Source organism: Nymphalis io, chromosome 22 (genome assembly GCF_905147045.1).
Source record: "Nymphalis io chromosome 22, ilAglIoxx1.1, whole genome shotgun sequence".
Classification (NCBI taxonomy): Eukaryota; Metazoa; Arthropoda; class Insecta; order Lepidoptera; family Nymphalidae; genus Nymphalis; species Nymphalis io.
In genome coordinates this window covers 601027-618868 of record NC_065909.1, presented here as the reverse complement: position 1 = coordinate 618868, position 17842 = coordinate 601027, and the positions used below count along the sequence as shown (strand labels likewise).

Here is a 17842-nt window from a genome sequence, read left to right as displayed (position 1 = left end):
GTAAAAACCGCGTCGTTTGTCAATCACACTTATTCCACTACTCTAGGCTTAAATAACACTATCTTCACTTATGGGCCCCGATTCATGGAAAAGTAATAATATCATATCACCTCTTGTTAAAAAAATATATTTTTAAGGTTATTTGAGTTCAGTTTTAGTCTGTGTGTTGTTTTTTTTTAATTTATAACAGCAGACAGACTGGTTTTTCATCACTTCCTAGACATATTGGCGCTGTGAGCAATAGAAACCATTCGTAACAGCGCCAATACGCAATACAATACCTTGGGAATTGGATGTTTTGTCCATGGTACTGCTGGCAAAAAACTTTGTATCCTCAATAAGGTCAAACAGTACTTCACACCGGAGCTTTTGACCTTGTATCAAGCCCAAGTCAGATCGTGCACGGAGTACTGCAGCCATATATATGACGGCTCTGCTAAGTACCAGCTCAAAGCTTTGGATTCAGTAGATCGTCGTGCTGGTCGCAAAACTCCAGACCTTGGAACACCATCGTAAGGTTGCCTGTCTGTCGGTTTTCTACAGAATATATTTCGGAGTGTACCCAGGAACTATTTAATTTGGTTCCTCCGTCACCTTTTTACTACAGAACTGCGAGGCATCGTAAAGATCTGCACGTAGCTGATATATCTAAGACACGTACGAAACGATTTGCTTTCTCGTTTCTGATACGCACCGCTAAGATCTGGAATACCCTCCCGACCTCCGTTTTTCCCACCACTTACAATATGGGTACCTTCAATTCTAGAGTGAATAGGCATCTTCTAGGCAAGCGCGCTCCATCTTAGACTGTATCATCACTGTCCATAAGGTGTGATAACAGTCAAGCGCTAGCTTATATATTTAAAAAAAAACATTGTCTTCAATAATTACAGCCTATTGCTATGAATCTGTTGTTAAAATAGCACTGTTGTAATCGATTACATCACCAGCACTAACAGGTAATACCACAATTTATTACCTACGTTACAAATAAAAATGTATCGTTTTACACGCATCATAAAGGGGTATGAAGACGGCCTTATTCAACACATTTCGACGTTATCCCGTCAGCGTCGCGTGTCACGTGGTCTCACCGGGACAATGGAGATTGATAACACGTCACCATCAACGTACGCACGAGTTAATTGCTGATGAATTTCCATTTAATTACCGTATCTATAGTAAACAAAGATCAAAATAAGGCCACTGAGGATAATCCCCATTGTTTGTGGTTAATTTATGGCATTATGTCCAGTCTAATGGCATAGAGTGGTTGTGTGTTTGTTTATTGTTGCGATTAACATGATATTTCAATTTGATTTATTTAAATGTTGAATTTGGGTGGCATAAAATATATACGCCATAGGTTGGAAGTTGGAAATATAACGACGTGTGTGACTTCAATATTGCAAATGTGTTTGCGCACACACTTGCGCACCTTATATTCCCTGACCATGCCCCTAGGCACTTAAAAATTTGGAGCTCAAGGTTATTGGCGCATTGGGGATGTAAGGGAGGGTAAATATTTCTTATTATCCCAAATGTCTATGGGCGGTGGTGACCAACTACAATAAGTTGGTCTATTTGCCAGGCTGCCTACCTTAATGAAAAAATATTTATAAATAACTAAATAATTTTATATTTTTACTACACAACGGCGTGACGTCACATATGTGACAACCATTCAATTTATATCAGCATCCTAAAAGGCCAAAAGCAACAAAATAAATTATTGAAGATAATTAAATTTATATGTGCCGTTTGGAAATCAAACTTTTATATTATTGATATATTCTTATATTGTGTATCCTATCAATATGGGCTATCAATTATGGGCTAGTGGTTAGAATATGTCAATTTTAAACGAATATTGGGAAACCTGCATGTGTCGTGAGAATTTGTTACCATGAGAAATTGTATCCATCCACCAACCCGCATTGGCGAAGCGTGATGGAATAAGCTCCAAGCCTTCTAAAGGGGAGGATCCCAGCAGTGGGAAATTACGCGCTGTTACTTTATAAAAGAATATAATATTAAAATATATTTATAGACAAAGTTAAAAGTTACTGGTTGTTGCCAAAAGTTTGATAAGCAATTAATAGAATCTGACGGCCCAGTCTCTGTTCTACATAAAGGTATTTTCTTTCGAATTAGTTCTGTAACGTGGAAAATTTATTCGTCATCAAGATAACTGTCGTTAAAGTGGTTTACCGGTCAATGGTCACGACACCTCGTTAACTAAAAAGGCATTTCAATATTTGTAAATGTGTTATTTAATGGTTTTTTCTTCTACATAATTATTTTATCATGTTCGTTAATCTTATAAGTAAAATTTAGCAAATATTTTTGTAATTTATTTTAAGAAGGCAGTTGAGCAAATTTATCACTCGATGGGCAACATTAGAGACAGACTTATAAAAACCATTTCTTGTTTAAGAAGTGGTTTTAACCACTTCTTATGGGGACAGAAGGCCTTAACCCAGCATTACATTTTTTGCCAAATGTGCCACCTGATGGAAAGTGGTCACCACCGTCCATAGACATTGACGCTGTAAGAAATATTAATCGTTGCAACGAGCTGCCGAACTTGATAACAAATATGGTATTTTTCTTGTGTCTGTACTTAAACTGGCTTACTCACTCTTTAAGCGGAACACAACAATATTAAAGATATATTGATATTTATATATTATATATTGAATTTAGGTTCCCGTTTTAAAAGCGTATGCATATATTGTTCCTCAAACAAATATTAACCTGATGTAGGGCAGTATATATTTGTTTAGTATGTAAGGTTTGTACTCAATAATGTAGTTTTATCTGACGTGAATATAATTTCTTGTTAACAACAATGTATAGATTTATGTAAATAAAAACGCTGTAAGATTTATATATTTTCCTTTTAATAAATAAATGTACAAAGCCTTTGTAGGGTAATTTATTTCATCCCTTACTTATTCAATTTGATGAAAAAAACGCTTTCTTTACCAACACCGGTGTGGGTACAAATTAAATAGCTTTTCTCTTTTTCTATAGAATTTGGGATAAGACGAAGAGAAACTAAACGAATATAAAACGATTTTGTGTTACCGGGTTCTGTAAATGTTAATGAAAAATTGCATTTATATATTTTTTGGCATTTATTGTTTTATATACGTTTAATTAACACGAGTGATAAAATCAAGTGACCAATCAAATTCAAGGAAAGAAGAGGGTGGTGATTTCCAACTGCCAACAACCAATTACGCAAAGCATAAATGTTACAAGTGTGTAAGCATACCTCTATTTCTCTCAAATCCGATTCAAAAAAATAATAAAATAAACATAAGTCATATCATATAAAAATCATATTCTTTTATTATTTTCATTTTTTTATAGTATAGATTGGCGGACGAGCATATGGATCACCTGATGGTAAGTGGTCACCAACGCCCATAGACATCGGCATTGTAAGAAATGTTAGCCATCGCTTACATCGCCAATGCCACCAACCTTGGCACCAACTAAGATGTTATGTCCCTTGTGCCTGTAATTACACTGGCTCACTCACCCTTCAAACCGGAACACAACAATAACAAGTACTGCTGTTTTGCGGTTGAATATCTAATCAGTGGGTGGTAACTACGCAAACGGGCTTGCACAAAGCCCTACCACCACATTTCTAGCCATTGTATAGTTGGTTCACAGTAGATTTGAGTAACTGAATACATAAGCCGGCTCTACAGTCGCCCATGAATCGCAGGCACGAAGATTAACCGGAATTCGCACGTGGTTTTAGGGCGAAAAATATTCTGGTCCTGTACTCTCGCAACGTTGATAATTTCGTTCACAGTTATAACAGTTTAATCCAGTAAGAACTCTTTTGGGAGACTAAAAACTGACACCAATAGGTAAACGCCGTGTAGCGCGAACGCAGAGCTGTGAAACCGTCTAGACCTGCGTTGCATGGTATTAATATTGATTTATTAGTATAAGTTCCGAAAATCACTATGAGATGGCGTTGTTTGTCGATCGAATCGCGCTAGCGTTTGTCGCAATTTAACGGTCCTATACTTAAAATAAAAGAATAAAGTACTCTGTTTCGTATATTTGGGTTCCCAAATTACAAGGCTTTCGCGGGCTTTCGCTTCGCAAATGTAGAGCGGGCATTACGATGCTTATACCCATTAATGCAATTTTTGCTCTTTTTAAGGAGAAAATTTGGAGCTTATTTCACCACGCTGCTCCAATGTGGTTTGGTGGGTACACGTTCTAATCACTTGTTTGACCCAGTTTAAAAACTATTTTTTAAATAATGAAATATATTTAATATATTTTTTGCATAATGTCTTATATTTGCAATTCGGTGACCATAGTAAGGCAAGTAATCAAATTTACCAGCCGGTTATATTCAACGCTGCTTTAAAATTAAATGATGAAACGTAAATATGGGAAAACCTACAAAAACATTGCATAAATTTAAAATAATTTATGTAGGATTAGCTTTTACGTATTAATCTAGAGGGCGTGGTCTAGCTGTGACGTCGGCACTTTGTTAGAGTGGGGCAATAATGGAGTATGAGCCAATGCATGAAAAGGCACCGACATTTACCATCAGGTGGCCCATATGCTCGTCGACCTTCCTAATCTATATAAAAAAAAACACTACTGTTGTAAATGTTGTTTACAAACGGACGTTGTTTCTGTCATTGCTGTTGTTCTATGTATCATTGTTATTGTCATGTTTTTATTTATTTAATTTCAAGTGAAATATATTTAAAGACCATGTAACACATTTTAAAATATTTATTTACAATATACTTAACTATTATGTAAAAAAAAACTTTTATATTATAGATTATATTATATATAAAGTCTAGTTGTTACTAGCTTACCTCTTGTCAAATTCATGCAGATCCTCAGACGTAAATTGACTGGTGACGTCTAGCAGCTGCTGAATATGGTCGCTGCAAACCCTGCTCGTTCGTCTCCCATCTTCGCCATCCCTTACAAGAATAGTAGAACAGCCCCCGTAGTCCAAAGACAGTGAAGGTTGCTGCACTACTATCGTAGTTCTCCCGGCTGGCATTGATGATGCGGAGTCCAATGGGTTCGCTGTTACATGGACTTGGGCAGCTGTAAATTAAAAAGTTAAAGGTAAGAATGGCAATTTGACTACAAATATAAACAGTCTTCCATTCTATAATCATTACGTTTAGCAAAAATTAAAGAAGTCGTTTTTGAAAAGATCTTGAGAAAACATGAATATACAAACTGATATGTCAAAGGAAACTATTCAAAGTGAAGCGCGACATTCACGCTGATGCCTTTTTAATATTCCTCTTGTTATATCGAATGTAAAAGTTTCCCCTTTTAGAAAATATTATGTGAAAAATCCAGAACATTCCATATGCAGTACACACCCCAAGTTGACGACACAAACTACTTACGCATTTAAAGTATTTGACAAAATGATAATATTTAAATATATAATTACATACTTCATTGTCTAGTTAAAACGATATTATATTTTATGATGTATATAATACTTTTATTATAATTACTAGGATCTTACCCGTTGACTGTCTTCTCGAAGATATCGGTGGAACAGAATGTTGGTGTGTGGACGATCGTCTCCGACTTGCTGTAAATACTTCCGTTCCTTCCAGTTGCCTTCTTAATTTAGCAACCTCATCTTTATAATATTCCTGTTTTTCCAATTTCTGCTTATTCTTCAACCTTGGCTCACTGCCTCGCCTCTTCACCGCTTCAGGTTCAAAATCGAAGTGCGTTTCGTATTTCACTTGACTACACTTTGGACTTTTTGGCGGTTCAACTTTTGGATCATAGGGTATTTGAATAGACGTGGACGGCCCGCCCTGATTTGTTTGGCTCACTTGAATTTTGTTGCGAGGTTTCTCATTTTTTTTTGGATCAGGTAATTGAACATCGAATATAAATCGCGCAGGGCCAGGTCTGGGGGATTCGAGAGTGTCTGTTGCGGATTGAGGGATAGTATAAGCGGGGGCATCGAACTCGCAGCTGTTTTGCGCTCGGTGGTAATGGGGAGGAGCTGTGCTTGGTGGGTTCTGTTGAGGTTCAGTTTGTGGTTGTTGGGGAGGATCTGCGTCGATGAGGTCGGGTTCAGCGTCCATGGAATCATCGGTGCCGGTGACGGAGGTGAGGGCGGTGGCTGCTGAGTCAGTGCTAGTGTTGATGGTCTTGTCTGATGTGGTGCTACTGCCCATGACCACGACCTGTTGACAATGTTATATTTTCGTATCAAAATTATTATTTTTATGTCGTGAGTCGCTTACATATATGTTACTTTGAGTTATTAGAAATCTTTGTCATTATTAAAAAAAGCTGCTAATATATATATTATACACAATTTGTAAAGATATTGTAGTTACACTTAATTAATTTAATGGTAGAAAAATGGAAATGCAGCTTTAGCTTTTTGAAATATGAACATATTATGCTTAGATCTCTTATTTTCAGAATATTAGAAAGAACCTGATGGAACAGCAAATTAATTACAACTGGAAAGTGTTCAGTCATAGGAACGGCAGCTTACATACTTTGTAGGTCACAGCTTTGCAAACAATGCCTGAGAATTTCATGACAGTAAGATCTGATATTTTTATTGGCCACACCAGGTTCATTCCGGGACCTCGAGATTTGATGCTTTAAATGTTTGACGTTTACATATGTAGTCAAAATATTGGTATCATACCGGATACTTAAACTAATTGAAATAGAAGAAAATTATCCATTCGGCCATATTTTTTACAAACGTTTATTGCCTTGACTTACTTTACCTAACACTGACCTCGAAGTAATTGATTATGTATATAAATACTGTAATGTAAATACAAATTAATTTCATGTTTTTAATTTTATTACACGTGCAAATATTTCGGTATTTTTTTTTGTTGAAATCAATTACATCTGTATTTAATATCGATATCGAATTGTGTGATATGAAAATAATTTCGCGACTATAATAGGCACAAAAGTCGGTCAAATACTTAGATAGTTTCTTAATATTCTTTTATTCAAAGCATGGTGAGAGCACGAAACTAAAGGACTTGTTCTTACTCTTAAGCCACGACGCGTGTACCTCAATATATATAAAAATTACGTATAAAGTATCAGCCTCCTCTTTTCTTGGAGAAGACTTGGAGTTAATACCATCACGCTTTTCCAGTACATAAGTGACATAATTTGTGCCAAGCAAGATGAAATATAATCATAAATTAAGCACATACAAATTCAGTGGTGCTTACCTGTTGTTGAACTCGTGATCATGGGTTAAGATTCACGTGTTCTAACCACTGGGCCACCACCGCTCTTTTAGACAGTTTATACTTAAGATGAAACATATTAAAAATGTTTTACTAATTATTAAAGATAATCTCATATCATAAAATTAAATATACAAAGACAAATTGTCTTTATATAATAAAATTTTGTTTCGTCCCGTAATAAAGGCATTTGTCAAAATTACACGGAGCGTGTTAATTCAAATTTGCATATGAATCCAAGCGGGACTGTGAATAATAATCAATCGTGTAAGCGGCGTTTGATTGCGGGCCTCCTTCGGGAACAGCGGGATTTATTGCCGTTATTATATTTATTATTGGATATTGGACGACATATTCGCTACCAATGCTTTTATTGCTTGGAACTTTGGACAGGCACCTGTTCGAATTGGCATTTATACCTTTGTTAAAAAGGCTTTATATTTATTATTATTATTTATTTTAATGCCGTCATTTATTGGTTAATGTTTGATATTTTTCTAGAAGTGTAAAAGTGAGAAGTCACTCGAGTGATCTTTAGCGTAGTGTACTAATGTATATTATATAATACTAATAATAATAAATTTTTAATTTAAAAAAGGTAAATTAGCTGTCGAATTGACCACCTGAAGGAGAGTGACCGATTTCCGGCAATTGTATGTATTGTGTATTATATTAGCCATCGTCTATGCGCCAAACCTTGGGAACTAAGATGTTTTGTCACTTGTGCCTCTATAGACAAGTATATTTACGTAAAGGAGTGTATTTACGTAAAGGAAACGTTGACCATTTTGTATTTCACGCGAGAACATTTTGTATTTCACGCGATAACTTGACTTATATTTGAAGTTCAATGGATTTAAAAACGGCTTATTCCGAGTATTTCTGAAATACATATATAACGTTATATCCATATGTGGTACGATTGTTGACCACTGCAAGCTAACCATGATATTGTGAATTCAAACTCACCAGATAAAAAAACTATAGATACCCTTCCAATACTACTATTCCGAAGCTCAATAAATCGCAATGGTTAAAACAAATATTTAGAAATTACAAGCAATTTATCTAATAAATGAGGAGGCGTATTTGCGTAATGTCTAAGTGAAAAAAAACTAATGTACCAACCAGTACATGTAAAATTTACTAGAACATATAACGCGATTCGATAAAGATTTTTGCAAAAAAATATTATCATATAAGTAGCAACGAATTCAATTTAACCCTTTCAATTTATACTACGAGACAAATGTTTTTGTGTAAATTTTTAAAAAGTACTAATTTGGGTCAGCGGTTACAACAATCGGGTTCCGATCTAGTTTAAAATGGTTATTACTTATCAGTTCGTTTCAGAGTTATATTTAATATTAAAAAATACTATACATAGCTTAGCGTTATAATCTTGATGGAAGTACGTCCTCACTCCAACGATATATTTTAATCCTCCAGAGCATCTCAGTTCACGGATGACATCCGCCCAATGATTGGTTTATTTAAATTTAGAATTCTCTGCATATTTGTCGATGGCTTAATGGAATAATTAAGGCGGTTTTTAACAATGGTGGGCATTGTTAAACTTAAGTCACCACGCTACTTCATTACGAGTTGGTCTAAAGAGTATCTGCTATATTTTGAGGTCGTTGCTTCCAATTCTGAACCAGTTCTTACATAATGCATTTTGCATTCGTGCGATTCTCAATGGAGTAGTGAAGTTGAATTTGATACTTGTGGTCCATGGAAATCACAAAAAGTTCCATCAGACTACTTAAATGTTAGCATGCGAAAGAGACCCCGTGGCGCTCCTCGTTAGACGCAAAGGGTACCCTGGTTTTATAGTAGGTATTCCAATGTTCGGGGCGCACTTGGTACCTTAGACACCGGCGAGCCCCACATACCCCCCCAACTGTCCCCGTAAGGGAAATGTTTGATACGTTTTTTAAGCGTTAAAAAAGGACATTTTTATTTACGAGCACAGGGTGAATTATGAACACAAATTAAGTATATTAAAATTCAATAGAACTTGTCTGGATTTGAACACGTATCCTTCGATTAAGATTTATGTGTACCAGTACTAACATTGTACTTTACATTTTCGTAAAGCAAATCAAATTTAAATTAAACTTTCCTCGGACCCATTAACACCGTCTGACCGAGCGACTAACCACACACCGACGCCTTTTGTACTCAAATCCCTTAAGTATTTCATCCACGTCTCATAGAGATTTAACATAATAAAAAAAACTTTATAGCTAGATAAATATTCTTAATGGTAGTGTCGTTTTCACTTATGTTAATAATTGTATATATAAATCAACTTAGAGACCTAGTTTGGCTCGGTTCTAATTATTGTTTAATTTTTTGTGAAAAACAAACTTTTTTTTTCGACAAGACACCTATGTAATCTTAAAAAGCAAAACTTTATGAGAAAACAAAAATCCGAGTCAAAAAATTAGATCCGTTTCCTAGATACACGAAATAAATACTCAAATAATATACAAAGAATTATTCATATAATATTACAAGATTATGTTGGAAGAGTATATAAGTAGAATATTTATTTATATTTTATTAGCATTACTATTGCAGTTTTCATGAAATGAAGGAATGAATGGTTTCCATGGTAACCAATGTATGTCTTATATGTGACTGACTCTCAGCTAAGAACGTCTTTGGGAGGAGAGAGAGAACCGTGTTGTTTCTTTCACTGGCTCTTCTCATGTTTCGAGATGTTTCTTTTAGGTGGTGGACTTTTTGATAATCACTAAGTGTAATATTTCTGTATTAAGTAATGATTTTAACATTGACTTTAACTGATATATAGTAATTTTATTTTTATTTTATTTTATTAAATAGGAAGCCAACGCTGTATACAATTTTTTCTTATTCTAGACTACAATCTTAAATAACTTTAATAAAAAAATTGCATACCTCACTTATAGGCTAACTTAACATGCGTAGAAAAAAAAAGTACATTCTTTGTAATAAAACTTAAAAAAAGAAATAAATAACGTAGGTAAATCAAAAAAAAATGAGAAACTATTTATAAAGACAAAACAAAACATGCAAAAATTATAATAAAAGAAGAAGTAAACGTCATTAAAAAAATACCTATTACGATAACATTATACTGTATCTTGGCAGACTGACAAATGGGACACGTGATGGTGACCAATATTGGGAAAGGAGATGCTATATCCCTTGTGCCTGTAGTTACACTGTGTCACTCACCCTTTAAACTATGTAGAATCTGGATGAGTGTTAGTAACCTAATAATAAGGCTTGTATGACGCCCATGCAAAATATATACATATATAGTGCATTGCTAGCCGTTATTGTACAGATAAACACATTTGATAAGCTTAACTGGTTGTGATATAACAAAAAATTACATAACTTTATGGGACAAGGTACTTTATTGCAATTAATAAACCCTTATGTTTACCAAATTTCAATTAGGGGTTGATGCGAGAACTTCGATGACAGCTGCTGGTGACAGATTGATACAATTACTGCCACATAAGTCATCATTTATGTTTACTCGACAACGCAGACAAACGAGGTTGTACTTTTACATATAAAAGATAAAAGACAAATTATTTAATTATAAGCATAGATACGAGTTCACCGCCAATATTTTATTATTATTTACATTTTTTTTTGTATTGTTTGTCGTTGTCGTTGTTTATTTTTTTGTATTTGTTTCAAATCAAAATATACTTATTCAAGTAGGATTTGACAAGCAAAATTAATTCGTTTTATAGATTTAAATTAACCGTTCAGCATAAAGATACCACCGGTTCAGAATGTAGATTCTATCGAAAATAATCGATATTAAATACAAAGTTATATCAATCAAATGTCAGCAGTGTCGGTTCATTAAAAGTGTTATTATTATTTAGATGTTAGTATATACGAGTACATATGTACACTATAATGTACACATATGTATAAAATTTACAATTACATAACGAATTCATGACCTCGTGGATAGTGACCAGCGTCCGGATATATTTAACTAGTCCTGTCAATGAATTGAAATTTAATGTTAAAAAAAAACATTAATTGATAATTCATATTACTAGATAATAGAACCAGCATAGTCTATAAGATAACATAGTCTATAATAATATTTATATGAGTAGAATGTATGAGTGAATGAGATATCTACCCAGACAAAAGGGGCGTAAAGCTCTACCTCCATTGTCTTTCTAGTTTTTTACGTTACACGTTACATCTTATTATTGCTGTATTTTTAACGCTTTCCAAGAAAGCGCGATGTCTGCTGAGGTTACGGGAATAAAATAAAATACATTGAAAATAGTTGCTTATATCTGTGATGTATAATTACACTGAACACCAGTAACTAAGAATTCACTTCATCACTCACCCGTGTGATGTCGCAAAATACTATCTGACATTTTATGACGCAGGAGATATTATAGTGCACAAGTGTGTGCGCAAACACAGGTGCACTCTCTATTCTCCTATCCTATCTCTATCCTAACTCTCTATATCCTAACTCTCATAATCCAATGGGACGGCCATCCGACACGACCGAAAAGAGTTCAGGCGCAGGACCAATGGCTTTACGTGCTTTCCGAGGCACGGGAGTGTATACATTTCCAAAATCCAGACTCCGGGTTGCTACTAAGAATTTTCGACAGTAAAACTCAATAACTTTTTATTAGCCCGACCTAGGATTTGAACCCAGGACCTCCGCTTCTGTGACTAGCCACTAGACCAACGAGGCAGTCATTTGTAAATACAGATACTTCAAAATAACATATTTATAAGTCACTATGCATACTACATAACATCTTAAATATATTAAGTACTTTCCATACATAACTAAGCTAATAAAGAAAACTTTGTTAGTCTTAGCTTAACTATGTTAAAATATTGCAGCAGCAAATAAGGGAAGCAAAAAGGCGAGGAGTGAAATCCCGGACGTGAAAACTTTATACATCTCAGTTTTGCATTAGAGTAAGTTTTGAGGCGTTTTATTAAATATGGCTTGTTGTTAAGTTCATACTTAATGTATTGAATGTATACGAAGATCCGACAAGTTAATATTATAATACTTTAACAATTTTTAAAAAATACGTAATTTTAAAATAAAAAGATTATCTTAAAATACTGAACAATATTCAAAGGATTCTGTCCAAATTGACGTGATGTTCATTATATTGAAATATATATAAAAATTTGAAAACTGGCCTTTAATGGGGATAATAGAAGTATAATTTTCTTACATAGCTAATATTAAATTTATCCCGTAAGAGCCGATATGGTCCAGAGCATAGAACACCTGATTTACTTTTAACCTAAGTTTTTTGAGCTTAAATCCGAGCAAGACATTTATTTTCATGTGTCATAATTCTGCTTGTGGGATACACTACGAGGGAAACTACAAGAAAATCTACCAAATATATATAATAAGTTATCAACCTTACATTGGACATTATTTTTTTATAAAAGCGTATTTTTAAGCAAATTTTTGAAAATGGTTTCCAAATTTTTTTGAAAAAATTATTTCACCTTATGGCATTAGACAAATGAAACCTCGAAATTTTCAATAATAAAATGTGAAGTGTCAATACTGAGAGGGGTTTTACATGTTTATGGGTAAATTCAGACGTTTACAGCATCAGGGATGGCGCTTCGGCTAATGGATTGCTTTTTTAATGTTTTATTTGAAAGCTTTGAAGAGCTTTGTTTCAAAATACATAAAATGTTTTATGCCTGTCCCGTTGTTCAAACATCACGTTTTATTTGCAATGGTTGTTTATGGAGCCCTTAAGTGGATTATTTACGATTTGAAAATTTTGATTGGTAGCAACTCACTACTGGGTGAGTTATCCTCTCGTGTTCAAGCGATTTCACCACGCTGCTATACCATATTCCAATTGAAGGATGAGTAAAGATACACAAACATCCAAGCTCGTCCAAGCCCGTGTAAGTAGTTACTACCCACTCATCAGATATTTTACAACCAAACAGCAATACTTTTGGTTTTAAGGGTGTGTGTGCCAGTGTAATTAAAGGCACAAGGGCCCTATCATCTTAGATCCCTGGGTTGGTGGCGATATAAGGGATCGTTAATATTCATATTGCCAATGTCTGTTGGCGGTGGTGATCACTTACCACCAGTTGGCCCATTATACCTTTTTTGAATAAAATATGTGCATGCCGGTTTCCCTACGAAATTTTTCTTCGTTTAATTATGAATATAAACTCATATGAAAAACCCAATGCGGATTTGAACGTGAAGACCACCTTCGATTGACAATCTGTTCCAACCACCACGCCAGTATGGCTCTTAGTCTCGTAAATGTTCATGTTAAATTCTATTACTCCAATACTTCGTAGTAATTCTATTCAGATTGTACATGCGGCGCTGGCATGTTGTAAGTGCTGAACCAGGACTTCCTATCACACCGACGAAATTTTTTTGTTACTATTTGTGCTAAAATATTTCAATTTTTCCATAAAATTTTATAGCCTTTATAACTTTCAACCGTGTGACCTAAATTCTATACCTATATATAATACTTGAACGCATTATACAATTAATTGTTTTATATTTCATGTTCTTTTTATTTAAATTCAATTGTATCACATACATAACTGTAAATGTAAAAATAATAACAATCCTAAAAGTAATGAATAAAGAGTAAGACAACTTTGATTAATAAAGCGTTTTACTTGATAAAGGATTATATAGATGATAAAAAAGTGTGCAGTTTATTCCATGATTTCCATGAAGTATTATTATTCAATTGTATTTAATTATCTATGTAACTTGTTTTTTTTATAGTATAGGTAGATCCGCCTAGCATGGGGTGCATGTCAGTCAGGTGACTGGTCGACCAGCAATCCGATGTTTTTTCCGGATTGCTTGTCGATCGCGGCTGAGACTGACGCGGCAGAAGTGTCGCGGGCCGCTCCTGGTACTTCTCTGTTGCGCAGAGTGGACCAGCGAGCGGCTTCGTGGCAAGTAGGAGGACTCCGGGGTCCTTTTGGGCCGCCGGAGAGATAGAGGAGGAGTTGGTCTCCGGAGTCCTTTCGGGATGCCGGAGACAGGAGGAGGAGCAGAAGGAGGAGGGAGAGGCGGGTTCGCCCAGTTTCGGTGTCGATGCTGGGTGGAAAGACTTCGGTCACCGCCTTCTCAAACTCGTTTCCCCATCCAGGCGCCAGCCTGTGGTAGGACCGAGGGCCTTGCCTTTACCGGCCTGGCCAAGAGGAGAAAACCTCAATAAAAAACAACCGGTGGGTCGCTCACCCAAAGCGATGACCGCAGGCGGGGTCGCGTTGGTGTGCTAACGCGTTCCCATAACCCCGCCACCATGCGGTGAGGCGGAAACGAGGAGGTTTTAGTGGGTAGGACGGTGGCCTTCTGCCCCGTGAGTCCCACATACCCGTCCCGGTCGTGTCCGGGCGGGAGGCGTAAATGCCTTTCCTCCTCGAAAAAAAAAAGTTCCGCCAAGCATATGGGCCACTTGATGGTAAATGGTCACCAACGCCCATAGACATTGTCAATATAAGAAATGTTAACCATCACTTACATCGCCAATGCGCCACCAACCTTGGGAACTAGGAGATGTTATGTCCCTAGAGCCTGTAATTACACTGGTTCACTCGCTCTTCATACTGGAACACAACAATATCAAGTACTGCTCTTTTGCGGTAGAAAATCTGATGAGTGGGTAGTACCCTTCCAGGCGAGCTTGCACAAAGTCCTACCAGTAAAGTAAGTGACTGTCGATAAAGATTATTTTCAATTAATTGAAGCAGTGATGGTTTAATTTAATCTTGTAAAATTACGACTCAATAGTGCTGCCAAGTGCGTACTCGAAAAAAGTAATATTAATAGTGTTAGTATGTCTTATTGTATCATGTTAGTATTTTGTTAACCGTAAGGGCCGCCTTTTGTTGTGAATGCCTCATCCTTTTTCCACATGACTTATTTTTCTTTCTTTTTGACTTTCGGTGATGTTTTATATACACGTATTATGTAATATCTTTATACTTCGACAAAAAATCGTCGCAGTCCGTGACCTCTTCGTAGGGTGGTGTGTGGGTACCACTGGATATCAGTGCTGGGTTTCCATGCTTAAAAGCTGTGTCTATAGCTATGGTACATCTTTTGGGAATCAACTCAGTTGAGCTATTGCAGTTAGTAGGAATATATAGTTTTTTCCATCATTAATTATTATTATTATTTTATACTTTCCTTGGTAGTTATTTTTATGCAATTTTTTTCTCTTGCTTTACTTTAGTGGGAGTCGTTATTTCCTAGAAAATATAATGTCTGCATTGCGCGTGTCCTCAATAAGTCTGTTCTTATTCTTATAAAGCGTCGAGCGTCACTGGTACAGTACAAACCACAAACAATGCTGGTTGAGCTCGTGAACTAAAACCAAATTAAAGTTTTAAACTATTGTGAGCGCGGAGTGATATAACATTCGCGTGACAACACAATTTGCATTTGAAAATCGCGGTGAGAGTTCACACCGCGCTTCACGCGAGAGTCTGGAACTTGCTTATTAATTATAATTAATCTGAAGGAACAACGGGAAAATATTTATTTGTGGTGACTAAAGCATACTTGTATAGAAACAGCTTGGAAATAAATAACTAAAAGGAACAATACGTATTGTGAGACAAAGTCCCACAAAACACGTGTTTGTCTGTCTGTACACGATAATCTCAAAAACTACCAAACCAATTTTCATGAGGAAATAATCATCATTACTGGCGGGCGTCGCGTAAACCAATAGTTATATTACGTTTAGCGATATCATTTTTAACCCCTATTTGAATCGTGCGAAGCCGAAACGAGTAGCTAGTGTAATATTTAATAGACTCAGAAATATAACATTGTTTTTAATACCAATAATAATCAATAAGATGTTAGAAAGTTATAAAAAATGAAGTGAAAGTCATTGAATGTCGTACTGTAGGGGTACCTTCTCCACTTGAGACGAAGGCGTGGAGCTGACGTTCACAACACTGACACGCTGTACAAGCTTATTCAAGATACTTTACTGATCGTAAAAAGAAGTAAGTAACAACCTATGAATGTTGAAGACTTGAAGCGTATTCCAACACGCTACTTCAATGCGGGTTGATGGATACACATGTGACAATATTTCAATGCAATTAAACACATGTAACTTTCCTAACGATTATTTCCTTTACCGCCACGCACACCAGATAAATGATAAATACATATAACTTCCTTCGTATTTACAACCGCAATCTTCGCTTAAGATTCGCGTGGGTCATTTCAACTAAACATCAAAACACGCAATAAAAACATTCCCAAGCGAACAAATTCGTCAACAAATAAACCTTGCAATAAAATCGTTTAATCGCGACGGTGTAACAGAAAACTGGGCCTTTTCATTTTGAACTGCTTTATGTCGCAGTTTATGTGTCATAAACAGTTTATCTGCTTGGTCGCTCTTAACTACGAAACCGCGTTCATGGCTTTTATATCATGGAGATAACTGGGACAAACTCGGAGATGAATAATTTTTCATTAATTATAGAATTGAAAAGTTTTTTAATATCTTTGATTACATGTTGTTTGTTATCATAATAATGATATAAAAACAACTTACTTCTAGACGGCGGTGGTGACCGCCCAAAGGCGCTTTTGCCAGTGGATTCTTCTCAAAACGGTCTGTTTTCAAGGCAAACATACAGCTGTTTGTATTATTATATATATTTAAATAATAAAAAAGCAATAGCCAATGAAAGTTCCACAAATAATAAAAGCATTAGCGTCCTTACTTATAAACGTTGCTTATTGGGTGTTCAACGCTGCATCTTCTTCTTTCCAATATCAAATCAATAATGACAGAAAGAGATGAATCGCTGTTTAGTTAACACCACGTAGCATAATAAACAAGGTACTTCAATGACTGTAAACGGATTTACGAACATAAAAAACCCTAATAATATATTAATTACTCGAACTTAAAGCCATTGAACCGCCTCGGTTCAGCTTAGCAAGCTAGACACTAATATAGTTAATAATATCGGTAGAGGCTACTTCGTTATTCATTCACGTTTAGAACAACGTTTTATAAAACAAGAAAAACTTGTTACAAATTTATAATTAATTTACACGTTAGCACTTTTAGAACTCGGTCAAAATGTTTATTTTTTATTTTTTAAAGCTTCTAATGTGATTCGAAATAAAAGTTGTCAAATATTGTAACAGAAAGTTGTCTGTTCAGCGCAGCGTCTCGTCCTACTTTAATTAGTGGGCGACAGAGAGACGATTTGAGTTTAAATAAAACAAAAAAATAAATGCAAAAACAAACTAAACGTCCCCCAGGTGTTATACTGTTTAATGTGTTGATTTCTAAATAAAAATCTTGACAGTAGAATATATTATAGTGCACAAGTGTGTGCGCAAACACAGGTGCACTCTCTATTCCCTCTCATAATCCGATGGGACGGCAATCTGACACGAACGGAAAGAGTTCAGGCGCAGGATCAATGGCTTTACGTGCTTTCCAAAGCACTTTCACTTCCAGTGAACA

General features: G+C 35.5%; 1 protein-coding gene across 1 annotated transcript in view; it reads right to left on the bottom strand.

Annotated features, from left to right (window-relative positions):
* The window catches only part of LOC126777044 (uncharacterized), a 138602-nt gene that overhangs the window by 24990 nt on the left and 95770 nt on the right, over nt 1-17842 (bottom strand). The window contains exons 4-5 of the mRNA XM_050499893.1: nt 5555-6236; nt 4875-5115 (exon numbers count right to left, since the gene is read on the bottom strand). Coding sequence (XP_050355850.1) covers nt 4875-5115; nt 5555-6236 — 923 coding nt within the window. The remainder of the gene's footprint in view (nt 1-4874; nt 5116-5554; nt 6237-17842) is intronic.